Genomic DNA, 15,595 nt, shown 5'->3' with positions numbered 1-15,595 from the left:
ATACAAAATACTAAAGCTCTATACTTTCTAAAGCATTGTTTTAACAGCTCGGAAGGAGAAAAGGTCTACGTTCATATTTTTAGATGGTGATGTCGTTTCATTAAATCCGGAATTCGGCATATTTATAACCATGAATCCAGGATATGCTGGTCGCCAGGAGTTACCCGAAAATCTGAAAATTATGTTTCGTACAGTAGCTATGATGGTACCTGATCGTCAGATTATTATACGAGTTAAAATGGCTAGTTGTGGATTTAAAGAAAATGTTGTACTATCACGAAAGATGTTTACACTATATAAATTGTGCGAGGAGCAATTATCGAAACAAGTCCATTATGATTTTGGACTTCGCAATATATTATCTGTGCTTCGGACACTTGGTTCCCAGAAAAGGTCTAATCCGACTGATACTGAGGAAACCATAGTAATGCGCGTCTTGCGTGATATGAATGTGTCAAAACTTATTGACGAAGATGAAGGACTGTTTGTGTCACTAGTAGAAGATATGTTTCCAGGCATAAAATTAACTACAAATGTATACAAAGATCTGCAAAAGGCTATTATAAAGGCTTGTGATGATTTGGGTTATGTCAATAATCCTGAGTGGAACCTAAAAGTCGTGCAGTTATATGAGACTTCTTTAGTACGGCACGGACTAATGTTAATGGGACCCACCGGTTCGGGCAAAACTAGTTGCACTAATTGTATGCTTCGTTGTTTTACCGAGATGGGACGACTTCATAAGGAAATGAGAATGAACCCCAAAGCTATAACAGCACCACAAATGTTTGGTCGTTTGGACGTGGCTACTAATGATTGGACAGATGGCATTTTTTCAACTCTTTGGCGTCGTTCTTTAAAGGTTCCTCATCATCAAAATTGCTGGATTGTATTAGATGGCCCAGTTGACGCAGTTTGGATTGAGAATTTAAATTCAGTGCTAGACGATAACAAGACACTTACTCTTGCAAACGGCGATCGGATTAAAATGGCAGACAACTCAAAATTAGTTTTTGAGCCTGATAATGTTGATAACGCTTCCCCAGCAACAGTTAGTCGTGTCGGTATGGTATTTACAAGCTCGTCCGTATTAAGCTGGAAAGTTTACATGGAGGCTTGGTTAATGAAACAGGGGGATAGCAGTGAAATATTTAGACGGTGTTACGATAGCCTTTATGATGATGCTCATATATTTCTACAGTCACGCCTTACGACAAAGATGAGAATCCTAGAAGCTATCTATATTAGACAAATGTTGGATATAATGGATGGCTTATTAATGGATATGTCAATTTATTCTGAAAAGGCCCTTGAACGTGTATTCTTGTTTTCGATGATGTGGTCTCTTGGTGCCGTTCTTGAGCTTTCCGAGCGAGAAAAACTCGAAGAATTTCTTGTTAAACATCCTTCTAAATTACGTAAGTTTTTTCCCAAGCTTTAAACAACATATACTTTGAATATATCATTATTTGTTTATTACATAGGTTGGCCAAAACGTGGTGTAAATGAGACCATATTTGAATACTATGTAGACGAAAATGGAAATTGGCAGCATTGGAATACACGTGTGGAAGAATTCCGATATCCAGAGGATGAATCATTAGAGTTTGCATCTATTTTAGTACCAAACGTAGATAATGTACGCACTGCATTTCTCTTAAATAACAGTGCAAAGCAGCTTAAGCAGGTGCTTTTGATTGGTGAACAGGGTACTGCGAAGACAGTAATGATAAAAGCTTACATGGGCCATTACGATCCAGAAGTACACCTTTTTAAATCATTTAATTTCTCATCGGCAAGTACTCCAAATATGTTTCAAGTAAGTAAATAATTGTACAAGTAAATCGGGGGTAGCACATTCCATTCCAATTTGTTCCTTTCGGCTATAAAAATAGTCCGATCTGATCCAGATTCGGCAATCAGGTAGATATGGTCATTCTCTATGATTGTCGGTTTTTAATTTTCTCTTATCCTCAAAATTGAGGATGAAGGAGGTGGGGCGAAATATTGAAATGCACATGTGCCGGGGGCGGAAAGGGGTGGGGCGATGTTTTGAAATACAATTGTAACAGTGACATTGTATCACAGAAGTCTAGATACGAAATGATACGCACGGACGGGCAGACGGACAGACATGACTCAATCGACTCGGCTATTGATGCTGATCAAGAATATATTTACACTATGGGGTTGCACACTGGGCGGAATTCCCAAATAAGTGGCATAAAGTCGAATAAAGCTGATATCGAGCTGAAACTTGGTGTATTTAATAAATATAACACTCTAAATATTTGAACAAAATTTTAAGTTCATCTGACTACGCCTACCGAAATAGCCCATATATGGCAACAAGGCGTATACGTGATCACAAAGGAAAGTCATGAGAGCTATAAAAAAGTACTAACATTTTAAGGGAATTTATTATTCAGTTGTAATTTTGATGTAATAGTGGTAAATATAAAAATATAAAACAAATTTTTTGATAAACAATTTTTATTATGATCAAATTCTTATTCTACTATTTAACTATTTCTAACAATTTATATTAAATTATCATTCAGTTGTTTTGTACAGATAATTATACCCGATACTCAAAATGAGTATTGGGGTATATTAGATTTGTGGTAAAAGTGGATGTGTGTAACGTCCAGAAGGAATCGTTTCCGACCCTATAAAGTATATATATTCTTGATCAGCATCAATAGCCGAGTCGATTGAGCCCTGTCTGTCTGTCCGTCCGTCCGTCTGTCCGTCTGTCCGTCTGTCCGTCCCCTTCAGCGCCTAATGCTCAAAGACTATAAGAGCTAGAGCAACGATGTTTTGGATCCAGACTTCTGTGATATGTCACTGCTCCAAAAATATTTCAAAACTTTGCCCCGCCCACTTCCGCCCCCACAAAGGGCGAAAATCTGTGGCATCCACAATTTCGACGATACCAGAAAACTAAAAACGCAGAATCGTAGAAAATAACTATATCTTCTAGAGTGCAAAATCTGAACCAGATCGTATAATTATTACAGCCAGAATCACGAAAACAATTTCACTCTTTCTCGCTCTGTCTCACTCTAACACACAGGTTTCATGGTCGGTTTTGCCAATTGCAAAATATGAGTTCAAGGATCTCAGAACCTATAAAAGCCAGAGCAACCAAATTTGATATCCACACTCCTGTGATATCGGACCTTGACCGTTTCCTGTCCAAATTTCGCCACACCCCCTTCCGCCCCCGCAAAGGACGAAAATCTGAGGCAACCACAAATCTCAGAGACTATTAAGGCTAGAGTAACCAAATTTGGTGCACACACTCCTTTAAGATGTCACTATAAAACGTATATCTCAGAATTTCGCCCCACCCCCATCCGCCCCCACAAAGGACGAAAATCTGTTGCATCCACAATATTGCAGATTTGAGAAAACTAAAAACGCAGAATCATAGATAATGACCATATCTATTAGATTGCTGAATCTGGATCAGATCAGATCATTTTTATAGCCAAAAGGAACAAATCAATTTGCAGTGGCTACGCAGCGCCCGACGTCACGCTCAGACTGATTTTCTGTCTCTCTCGCACGCACTCTTTGTCGTGTCGTTAAATATTAGCGGCGTCTGCCGGAGGAGAGCCATACTGACTTAGTATCGGGTATAACCGTAGAGTTGCGGTGTCCGCAGCAACTCACAACGTTCCCCCTCGTTCAATATGGATAATATGGATTTATATCCTCTAATTCCGACTCATCCGAGTCATAATCGAAACTGAAAATTACAATGGGGTGTTTCTAAAAGCTCAATGACATCTCGCGGAAGGGTTTGTTATACCCGATACTCAAAATGAGTATTGGGGTATATTAGATTTGTGGTGAAAGTGGATGTGTGTAACGTCCAGAAGGAATCGTTTCCGACCCCATAAAGTATATATATTCTTGATCAGCATCAATAGCCGAGTCGATTGAGCCATGTCTGTCTGTCCGTCTGTCCGTCCGTCCGTCTGTCCGTCTGTCCGTCCCCTTCAGCGCCTAATGCTCAAAGACTATAAGAGCTAGAGCAACGATGTTTTAGATCCAGACTTCTGTGATATGTCACTGCTCCAAAAATATTTCAAAACTTTGCCCCGCCCACTTCCGCCCCCACAAAGGGCGAAAATCTGTGGCATCCACAATTTCGACGATACCAGAAAACTAAAAACGCAGAATCGTAGAAAATAACTATATCTTCTAGAGTGCAAAATCTGAACCAGATCGTATAATTATTACAGCCAGAATCACGAAAACAATTTCACTCTTTCTCGCTCTGTCTCACTCTAACACACAGGTTTCATGGTCGGTTTTGCCAATTGCAAAATATGAGTTCAAGGATCTCAGAACCTATAAAAGCCAGAGCAACCAAATTTGATATCCACACTCCTGTGATATCGGACCTTGACCGTTTCCTGTCCAAATTTCGCCACACCCCCTTCCGCCCCCGCAAAGGACGAAAATCTGAGGCAACCACAAATCTCAGAGACTATTAAGGCTAGAGTAACCAAATTTGGTGCACACACTCCTTTAAGATGTCACTATAAAACGTATATCTCAGAATTTCGCCCCACCCCCATCCGCCCCCACAAAGGACGAAAATCTGTTGCATCCACAATATTGCAGATTTGAGAAAACTAAAAACGCAGAATCATAGATAATGACCATATCTATTAGATTGCTGAATCTGGATCAGATCAGATCATTTTTATAGCCAAAAGGAACAAATCAATTAGCAGTGGCTACGCAGCGCCCGACGTCACGCTCAGACTGATTTTCTGTCTCTCTCGCACGCACTCTTTGTCGTGTCGTTTAATATTAGCGGCGTCTGCCGGAGGAGAGCCATACTGACTTAGTATCGGGTATAACCGTAGAGTTGCGGTGTCCGCAGCAACTCACAACGTTCCCCCTCGTTTTTTATGTCGAGCTGCCCTCTTCTTAATGGATATACTTGAGATGAGGGGATCTGAAGAGTCCATAGATCTTTGGAATACATCCATCATATTGTTTACCCGCGAATTGTGTCGAGCGTGCATTAGCCGGTCACGCTTGTAAAATTAATTTTTTGCTTCAGACGCATTTTCTCCAAGACAGCCTACTTTTGCAGATTCGAAGAAATATAAATTGCAAGGCTTTTAACTTTCTTGTTAATTTCACTAATGTTTTCATTGGTTAGTGAACATTCCGTCAATTGGCCAACTATCCAGTTTGCAAGGGCGGTAGAGTTGCGGCCGTTGTCGATCCATACGTCCAGCAGCGTTGCATGACAGAACTCAAGCTGATCTAAAAGTTCAAAGTACCGCAAGAGCCGCAAAAAGCGGCAAACCGGATTATTACTTACTTTTAATACACACTTTCTACTTTATTTTAACATACATTACATAACGCACAATCACGCAGAAGGTTAGTTTTTACTCCACACAAGACGAACACATTGGTTTGGTTTTCTTTTTTTTTTGGACAATACAAAACAATTAACATATATAAAATATAACACATTTTAACAAAAAATGTTTCTTCTTATTCAATCTACATACCCGGGCCTTTAAAATCCATATTTCACAATATTTTATTTTTGCAATGTGTGAATTTGCCAAGCGCTCAATGTGAATAAAAATTTCCCGCCAATTTTGTCGCAGGAATCAGCTGACTAATCAACTGACTTTGAAGTTTGATCAGAATGACAGGGTTGCATTTTTAGCAACAAAATTGATTGATTTGTAATATATAGGGATTCTACTTTCAATATATTGAAATATAATTAATATTTGCTTCGACAAAATTTTCGACTTTATGCCACCTGTTTGGGAATTGCGCCCAGTATAGGTTGGAAACGCTTGCTTCTGGACGTTTCACAAATCCATTTTCACCACAAATCTAATATACCCCTATACCCCACACTCCTGTGATATCGAACCTGCACATAAACAAAATGGACAAAATGTTTTTTTATTGACTTGTTTTTGGACTTGTTGTTTGGCCTCGTTGACATTTCCACGGAAATACAAAAATATATAGAAGATTATTATTATTATTTTCAAATTAACATCTGTTTTTGTTGCATTGTTTCTTAGCGTATTATTGAGTCTTACGTAGAAAAACGACAAGGTACAACATATGGACCACCGAATCAACGGTCAATGACAGTTTTTATTGATGACATAAACATGCCAGTTATAAACGAGTGGGGAGATCAAATCACAAATGAAATAGTGCGGCAAATGATCGAGCAACACGGTTTCTATTCTTTGGAGCGGCCAGGTGATTTTTCTACCATCATGGATATACAGTTCTTGTCAGCCATGATTCATCCAGGGGGTGGACGAAATGATATTCCAAATCGCTTGAAACGTCATCTATGTATTTTTAACTGCACATTGCCGAGTAATAATTCAATGGATCAGATTTTTAAAAGCATAAGTGCTGGCTACTTTTGTTTGGAACGATTTGATGATGAAGTTGTGCAAATAATACCTTTCCTAGTACCGTTGACTCGGATATTTTGGCAAAATATTAAGACGAAAATGTTACCAACACCATCAAACTTTCACTATGTTTTTAACTTGCGTGATCTATCACGCATCTGGGAAGGAATTCTGAAAGTAAAACGAGAAGAATGCCGAACGAGAGTTCAGGTGCTTAAGCTATGGTGCCACGAGTGCACTAGAGTTATTTCTGATCGATTTACGGCGGAAAAGGACAAAATCTGGTTTTTGACGAGAATGCGAATTGATGCTGAATCTTATTTAGGAGAAATTTTCGAAGATTATCCAGAGGAACCCACCTTTTGGGTAGATTTCCTTCGTGATGCACCAGAAGGGCAAGAAGATGACGATGAGGAAATGTCTTTTGAGCCCCCAAAAGTCTATGAGGAAATACCAAGGTGTGTTAAACGAAATATATGATTTGAAAATTTATTTGATTAACAAAAAAATATTTTATTTTCTAGTTTTGATTTTGTAAGAGCGAAAGTTATGCATTTTATGTCACAGTTTAATGAATATATACGCGGGTATCATATGGATCTTGTTTTTTTTATGGATGCTCTCAAACACTTAATAATAGTCTCTCGTATAATAAGCAATCCTCGTGGAAATGCCTTACTTGTGGGAGTTGGTGGTTCTGGTAAACAGAGCCTAACGCGTCTTGCTTCTTTTATAGCCGGCTATAAATTCTTTCAAATAACTTTAACCCGATCATATAATAATGGAAATTTAACAGATGACCTTAAATTTTTATATCGAACTGCTGGGCTGGAAGGAAGTGGCATGACATTCATATTTACAGACAACGAAATTAAAGAAGAGTCATTTCTAGAATTTATCAATAACATATTAAGCTCTGGGGAAATCGCTAATCTGTTCGCAAAAGACGAGATGGATGAAATTTATAGCGAGCTCATTCCAATTATGAAAAAACTCCATCCGCGGCGACCCGCAACACAAGATAATCTTTACGATTTTTTCATATCACGTGCCCGATTTAATCTCCATATAGCACTATGTTTCTCACCGGTAAGTCGACCACTTACAAAGTAATTATTTTTTAACTGAAAAGTGGTCTTTTAGGTGGGCGAAAAATTCCGTATGCGTTCATTAAAGTTTCCTGGGCTTATTTCTGGGTGCGTAATAGACTGGTTTCAAAAATGGCCGGAAGATGCGCGTATTGCTGTCTCCCGACACTATCTGGCAGAGTTTCAGCTTGTTTGCAGTGACAAGGTGAAGAATCAAGTAATAGATATAATGAGCTGGATTCACGAAACTGTACAAGAAGCTTGTGTCTGTTATTACGATCGATTTAGGCGAGTTACTTTTATAACTCCAAAATCATTAATATCGTTTTTGGAAAGCTATAAATTATTGTACAAAGATAAGCAGGATCATATTGTTATAATGTCTGAGCGCATGAGTTCGGGATTAGACAAACTCGATGAGGCAGGGGCTTCAGTTGCCATACTTAAAAAGGATTTAATCGAAATGAACAAAGTTATTGCTATTGCTAGTGATGAAGCTGAAGAAGTTCTGGCAACCGTTGAAGAATCAAAAGCAGCTGCTGAGATAGTTAAAGTAGAGGTGGCAGAAAAGAAAGGTAATGCTGAAGTTCTTGTTAAGAATATATCGGCTGTAAAACAAGTTGCTGAAGCAAAGTTGGAAAAGGCTCTTCCTGCTTTGGAAGAAGCTGAAGCGGCTTTAAAAACAATAAAAGCAGCTGACATAGCCACTGTTCGAAAACTTGGAAAGCCACCGTACCTAATAACGCTTATTATGGATTGTGTATGTATACTATTTAGGCGAAAGATCAAACCCATTCGTCCGGATACAGAGAAAACTTTTATCCAAAGTTCCTGGGACGAGTCATTAAAAGTTATGTCCGATACAAGTTTTCTTCGAAAAATAGTAGAGTATCCAACCGATTTGATAAATGCTGAAATGGTCGACATGATGGTTCCATATTTTCAGTACCCGTAAGTAGTAAAATCACTCCGTTATCATTGTTAAGAAAAAATGTAACTATGTAGGTAGGTCACAAAATTAATTTTTTTAACGGGTCTATTATATTATCAGGTACTATGATATTATCAGGCACTTATTTATCCCTTACTTTTGCGCTTTGCGTTTTTAGCCAAAACGTTTCGTTTTAATTTTTAGGTGCTCCAGTTTTCAGAAATTGTTGTTATCGAACCTCTTCTCTTGTAGTAACCTATCAGAATGTTTTACCACGTTATTGTGTTTACCGAAAACTGGTTAAAGCCGGACCATCTTAGTTCCGAGGTTGTGGCAGGTTGGTACACAACTTTTAGAAAGGATCGATCATCTCGACGTACAGTAAAGAATCTGATCGCAGTGGACTTAAGCTTTCCGTCGAAATACTTCCCAGTCCATGTTCAACGAAAACAGGAACTCCTGTGCTTAAAAAAAACGTTGTTTCTTCTTCGCTATCAGATAATAATCATATGATCATTACTCATTGCTCACGTCAACTTCGGCAAACGAGTCTAGTAACCTAGTCCCCACGTCACGACATGACTTTGTTGACCTATTCGTTGAATCTATTGCTTGATTTGTGCTTTATATCGGATTTGACCATTGTGTTGTAAACCCAAGCCCTTCCACTCACTATACCTGAAGACGCCTACCATCCTACTGTCGAAGAGTCGATAGATGTAGGATCAAGTATATTGGATCGGTCGGTACAATAATAAAGTATATTAAGAAGTAAAAGTAAGAGCGGCCCCAGATGACCAAATCCTCGGCAATAGTCTTCTCGGGCTCTTTTTCTGCGTCTGCCATAGTGAAGTCAATTTTATTTACAGTAATTTGTGCACTGATATACAAATCACACGAATTTTTGTACCCGATACTCAAAATAGGGGTATATTCGACTTGTGGTGAAAGTGTATGTGTGTAACGTCTAGACGAAAGCTTTTCCGAGTCGATTGAGCCATGTCTGTTTGTCCGTCTGTCCCTCTGTTAGTCCCTATGACCGTCTAGTGCTCAGAGACTATAAAAGCTAGAGCAGTGACATTTTGTATCCTGACTTCTGTGATATGTCACAATTACAAGTGTTTTTGAAAACTGCGCCCTGCCCCCTTCCGGAAGGGGAAATTTTGAAACTAACTCGTCAAGGTCCGATATGGATAAAAAATTTGGTTGCTCTGGCTTTTATAGTCTCTGAGATCTACGAACTCATATTTTGCAATAGGCAAAGACGACCATGAAACCTGTGTGTTGGAAAGAGACAGAGCGAGCGAGAATGAAATTGTTTTCTTGATTTTGGCTATAATAATTACACGATCTAGAAGATATAGTCATAATCTACGATTCGGCGTTTTCTGTTTTCTCGAATCTTTGAAATTGTGGATGCCACAGATTTTCGCCCGGAAGTGGGCGGGGTGAAGTTTTGAAATATTCTTGTAACAGTGACATATCACAGAAGTCCGGATACTATAATGTCGTTGCTCTAGCTCTTATAGTCTTTGAGCACTAGGTGCTGATAGGGACGGACAGACGGTCAGACGGACATACGGGCAGACAGACAGGGCTCAATCGACTCGGCTATTGATGCTGATCAAGAATATATATACTTTATGGGGTCGGAAACGATTCCTTCTGGACGTTACACACATCCATTTTCACCAAAAAACTAATATACCCCTATACTCATTTTGAGTATCGGATATAATTAAACACATCGATACCAAATATAATCCGCAAAAGTAAGTAAAAAAAACCGGAACCTGACTGATAAAACATATTGCTTAACTTAGATAAATCATAAGCTTATCTATATACTACCTGAGTACAAGGCCGCGTCCGCTAACCATAGCTCACAACGTTTCCACTGGTTTGTTTATGTTTCACTCAGTTTGTATTATGATCAATATTCAGCAATAAATGCTGAATGAGCTCGTTTTCCTGCATGGAATCAAAGTAATCCAACTTGTCCTATCGAAACTGATAATGCGTAGATATAAATAATTTTGTTCTTTGTGAGTCAGTAGTTGGACATTGCACGTAATAATCGCTGCCATTTTTTAACCAATTGAGACAAGCTCACACGCATATTTTCGTTATTGTGTTGAATTTGTTCGTCTGATCATTCAGATGTCTTATTTCTCATGTTTATTAAATTATTCGTTCGACGGCCAATGATGGAACTTTCGTCTATCTGGCATTGTTTACTGTAGCACACACAATTTGACGACATTGCTATTCTTTCTGATGAAAATCGGTATGCCAACCTTTCACATCCACAAAATACGTACACACACAAGTACAGTTAATCATACTTGATTATGTTTATATTATGTGTAGGATATTCGGATACTGTGGATACAAAAATCTGTTAGTTTCCCTCTTCCTGATACCCAACACATACCATCTGAATCATGTTTGACAATAGGGACATTCTTTGTCCACTAATCAGCACTAATCTTTCGGATGAGCGGAACAATTAATATTAACTTGTGAGCTAATGCCTGTGACTCATAACCTACCAACTTGTTTTATTATAAGAAAAAAAAATGTATATATTTTTATCTATTTGCAGGCAATATACATTTGATGCTGCTAAGGTGGCTTGTGGTAACGTAGCTGGTTTATTATCCTGGACAATGGCTATGGCAAAATACTTTGAAGTTAACAAGGAGGTTCTACCGTTAAAAGCCAATCTAGCCGTACAAGAGGCTAAATATCAAAAAGCTTCTGGTGATCTGAAAGAAGCTGAAGAACTGCTTCAGCAGAAAGAAAATGAATTAGCTGAAGTCCAGCAAACATTAGAGGAAGCAGTATCCAAGAAAGACGCCGTTTTGGGCGAAGCTAAAAAGTGTCAGGATAAAATGGACGCAGCAACGGCCCTGATTGGTGGATTGGCCGGAGAAAAAATTCGATGGACTGAACAGATCGCTTCATTTAAAAGCGAGACTGATCGTTTGGTAGGCGACGTCGTACTCTTGACTGCATTTCTATCATATACTGGTCCATTTAATCAAGAATTTCGTAGTGACCTACAAAGCTTATGGACAAAACAAATTATTGAAAAAATGATACCAATATCAGCCAATATTAATATAATTGAAAACCTTACCGATCGCTCTCAGATTGGCGAATGGAATATACAAGGCTTACCAACGGATGAACTTTCTATACAAAATGGAATAATTGCTACAAAGGCAATGAGATTCCCTCTACTTATTGACCCTCAATCGCAAGGAAAAGTCTGGATCAAAAACAAGGAGAAGCAAAATAGATTAATAGTGACCACCTTAAATCATAAGTATTTTAGGAACCATTTAGAAGACTCAGTTAGTATGGGACTACCTATTATTATTGAAGATGTTGCAGAAGAATTGGATCCTTGTTTGGATAATCTATTAGATCGTAATCTTCTTAAAGTCGGTACTCAGTATAAAATAAAAATCGGCGATAAAGAAGTGGATTGGAATTCTGCATTTAGGTGCTACATTACCACAAAGCTACCAAACCCAGCATATACACCTGAGATATTCGCTCGAACATCAATTATCGACTTTACTGTAACCATGCGTGGCCTGGAGGACCAACTCCTAGGCAGAGTTATTCTTGCAGAAAGAAAGGAGCTTGAAGATGAACGCGTACAATTGGTTGAGACTGTTACTGGAAATATGAAAAAAATGAAAGAATTAGAAGCAAATTTGCTTCATAAACTTTCAACTACACAGGGTAGTTTGCTTGATGATGTTACAGTGATTGAAGTTTTAAACACGAGTAAAAATACCGCTATTGAAGTCAAAGAGAAAATTGAAATAGCAAAAGTAACTGAGGCTAAAATAAATACCGCTCGTGAAGAATATCGAGTTGTTGCAACCCGTGGTAGCGTCTTGTATTTTCTCGTATGTAGTATGGCAAGGGTAAACAACATGTATCAGACATCTCTAGTACAGTTCTTAGAACGTTTTGACGCATCAATGTATAATTCAGCAAAAACTCATATAACACAGAAACGCATAAGGCGAATTGTTAATTACCTAACATTCGAAATCTATCGATATAAATCTCGTGGTCTATACGAAAAAGATAAGTTTTTGCTTGTATTGTTAATGGCACTGAGTATTGATCGCCAGCTTGAGCTAATAACATTTGATGAGTTTCAAACATTTATCAAAGGAGGTGCAGCATTAAATCTAAACGACTGCCCTCCGGTACCATTTCGGTGGGTGACAGATGAAACATGGCTCAACCTGGTTCAGCTTACTAACTTAACTCCTTTCGTTAACATATTGACAAAAGTGAGTGGAAATGAACGTGCTTGGCTTTCGTGGTATAAAAAAGATGCTCCCGAAAATGAATCAGTCCCAGATGGTTTTAATTCGTTAGACCCATTCCGTAAGATGCTTCTAATACGTTCATGGTGTATGGATCGAACTATTGCTCAAAGTCGGAAATATATAGCTAATTCTTTAGGTGAACGGTTTGCAGAACCAGTTGTGTTAAATTTTGAGGAGCTGCTGCTGGAAAGTCGAATACTAATGCCTATGATATGTTTTTTATCACTTGGGTCGGATCCTTCTTCGAACATTGAACTTCTTGCTAAGAAAAATGAGCTTAAATGTCACCCCATATCTATGGGCCAGGGTCAGGAAATACATGCACGAAAGTTGATTTTGGCCTGCTTGGAGGATGGGGGATGGGTGCTTTTGCAAAATTGTCATTTAGGATTGGAATATATGACAGAGCTTACAGTACAGCTTTTGGAGCTTGAACGCCAGGGTAAAGATGCCCCAGTCAGCCCTAATTTTCGTATATGGATAACAACAGAACCGCATCCAAAGTTTCCAATAACATTACTGCAAATGGCTTTGAAGTATACCAATGAGCCACCTGCTGGAATTCGTGCTGGTTTAAAAAGAACTTATACAAATTTGTCACAAGATTTTTTGGACTACTCACAATCACCTTTTTACTTGCCTCTCGTCTACTCAATATCATTTCTACACACTGTTGTACAAGAGCGGCGAAAGTTTGGCCCGCTTGGTTGGAATATCCCATATGAATTTAATTCTTCTGATTGGTATGCCAGTTGTTTGTTTGTTCAAAATCATCTTGATGATCTCGAACAAGGAAAAGGGATAAGTTGGGTAACGGTACGATATATGCTAGGTGAAGTCCAATATGGTGGCCGAGTTACTGATGACTACGACAAACGTTTATTAAATACATTTACAAGAGTGTGGTTCCATGATAATCTTTTCGAAGATAATTTTCAATTTTTTAAAGGCTATAAAGTGTACAGTTTTAAAGAGCAGGAAGCATACTTGTTATCAATAGATGAAATGTTAAATGTAGATCCCCCTCAAGTGTATGGATTTCATTCAAATGCCGAAATTACCTACCAAACTAATACAATGCGGAATATTTTAGACGAAATTATATCGATTCAACCTAAAGGTATTTATCATTATTATATCGAGTACACTTTTACAACTCACTAATTTTAAATGCTTAAGCTGCAATTCAATTATTTTCTTAATTAGTTGTTCATTTTAGTTTTATACTTTGCTCACTACCGCTGTAAAAAATCGATTTTCACTAAATTCAATTTTTTGATATTTTGACAAATAATACCTTGACAACAATTCTTCAAAGAGGCTTTGGTTGTCTAAATCAAAATAAAATTGAAATTCCATTCGGACTGCATAATGTAGGTAACATTTCTACATTTATACCCGAGGGCGCTAACATTGAACGACAAAGAGTGTGTGCCAGAGAGACCGAAAATTAGTTGGATCCATGTGATTTTGAGTATCGGTTGTACAAATATTCAGCATTTTCGGCTTTGTCTGCGTGATTCGGTGTTGGAAACTGTTCAATCGCAGGAAATCTCGGATTGTATGACAATAGACTTCATTTGCGATTTTATATAATCTGACTCTTCCTCCTTTGGCGGAGATCAGAGCTTTAGTATCGTCATTTCAGTTTCTCCGTTTTCTGGTGCTAGTGTCTTCGAATTGTTTTCCACGCTTGGGGGCAAAAAGCAGAAGCTCGATTGACTTCTCTATTCCAGATCTTTAATGAATCTAAATCGAAAACATGATTTGGTAACTGAGTTGAGCTGGAAATTCGAATAGATTTTATATTCAAAACCTATGCACAATATTCTGAGGAATCAATGTTCTTAGCAACACACGTGTAAGGGTATGAGGTCGGCTGCTACGGTGGATTCACCAACGAGAAGCTTAGCGGAGGATGGTGACGTATGAGAGAGGGACCGTCGGGATCGGGATGGCAGTGGCCCAGCGCATCCCCTTACGTGAGTATGAAATGAAGGAGCAAGCATGGAGCGGCGCTCGCGGGCGTCTACGTGAGAGGTCGGGAACGGTGGGATTGGGCCGGCAGTAGCCCTGAGCATATATATGCAGTGTTACAAAATCACGCCACCGTCAGGATCCCGTTAAGAATGGAGTGGAAACGTACGGAGACACCGATGGAAATTTACCACCGCCAAAGCGAGTGCGAGTAAAATAAAAGTGCGACAAATACACTTAGCAACAGAGTCAGGACCAAAGGCAAGAAACTTGCGATAATTACTGCAGAGTTCCTTGCTTAGATGTGAGTATAAGAGAAGGGTAAGCACATTGCGTGCGGTGCTGTGTGTGGTGGACGTGGCGGACGCCGAGTCAGAGCTTCCAGCCATTGCCCAACGGATCCACGCCTGGAGGTAGCCACTGAGCGAGTCGAGCGAGTCCGATGCGCAGCCATGTCCACAGGTAACGCTTTTACGCGAAAGTGAGTCAGAAGTGTGAACCCGTTTTGTGTTGCGGACGAGGCGTAGCCTCTGAGCGACGAGAGAACTTTTTTTTTCTAATACCGATTTTTGAATTGCGATACCAAGTGACATATAAAATATAAATCTCATATATATTAACTGAATACCGGGTATAAAAGTTTCCGCTCGTCTTAAATTAAAATCGAATGAGCTTTTTTGCTGTTTAAAAGCTCTCGTATCCCTTAATCGATAATTTCTTATATTGACCGTGTTGTCTGCGTACCTAAGTTGTTCTAGTTGTTATATGTGCCTCCTACTAGGGCCGATGATATGTCGTCCT

At 38.9% G+C, this 15,595-nt stretch overlaps 1 protein-coding gene across 1 annotated transcript in view; it reads left to right on the top strand.

The window, feature by feature from the left end:
* Positions 1-15,595, top strand: part of LOC6602918 (dynein heavy chain 8, axonemal) — a 109,258-nt gene that overhangs the window by 28,802 nt on the left and 64,861 nt on the right. The window contains exons 11-16 of the mRNA XM_026991071.1: positions 34-1,418; positions 1,485-1,819; positions 6,087-6,895; positions 6,962-7,526; positions 7,581-8,476; positions 11,062-13,937. Of these exons, the coding sequence (XP_026846872.1) occupies positions 34-1,418; positions 1,485-1,819; positions 6,087-6,895; positions 6,962-7,526; positions 7,581-8,476; positions 11,062-13,937 (6,866 nt within the window). The remainder of the gene's footprint in view (positions 1-33; positions 1,419-1,484; positions 1,820-6,086; positions 6,896-6,961; positions 7,527-7,580; positions 8,477-11,061; positions 13,938-15,595) is intronic.

This window comes from Drosophila persimilis, unplaced genomic scaffold, assembly GCF_003286085.1.
Source record: "Drosophila persimilis strain 14011-0111.01,24,50 unplaced genomic scaffold, DperRS2 tig00000652-arrow-arrow-pilon, whole genome shotgun sequence".
Lineage (NCBI taxonomy): Eukaryota > Metazoa > Arthropoda > Insecta > Diptera > Drosophilidae > Drosophila > Drosophila persimilis.
The sequence above is the reverse complement of the archived record's forward strand: the minus strand, read 5'-3'. Positions and strand labels throughout refer to the sequence as shown.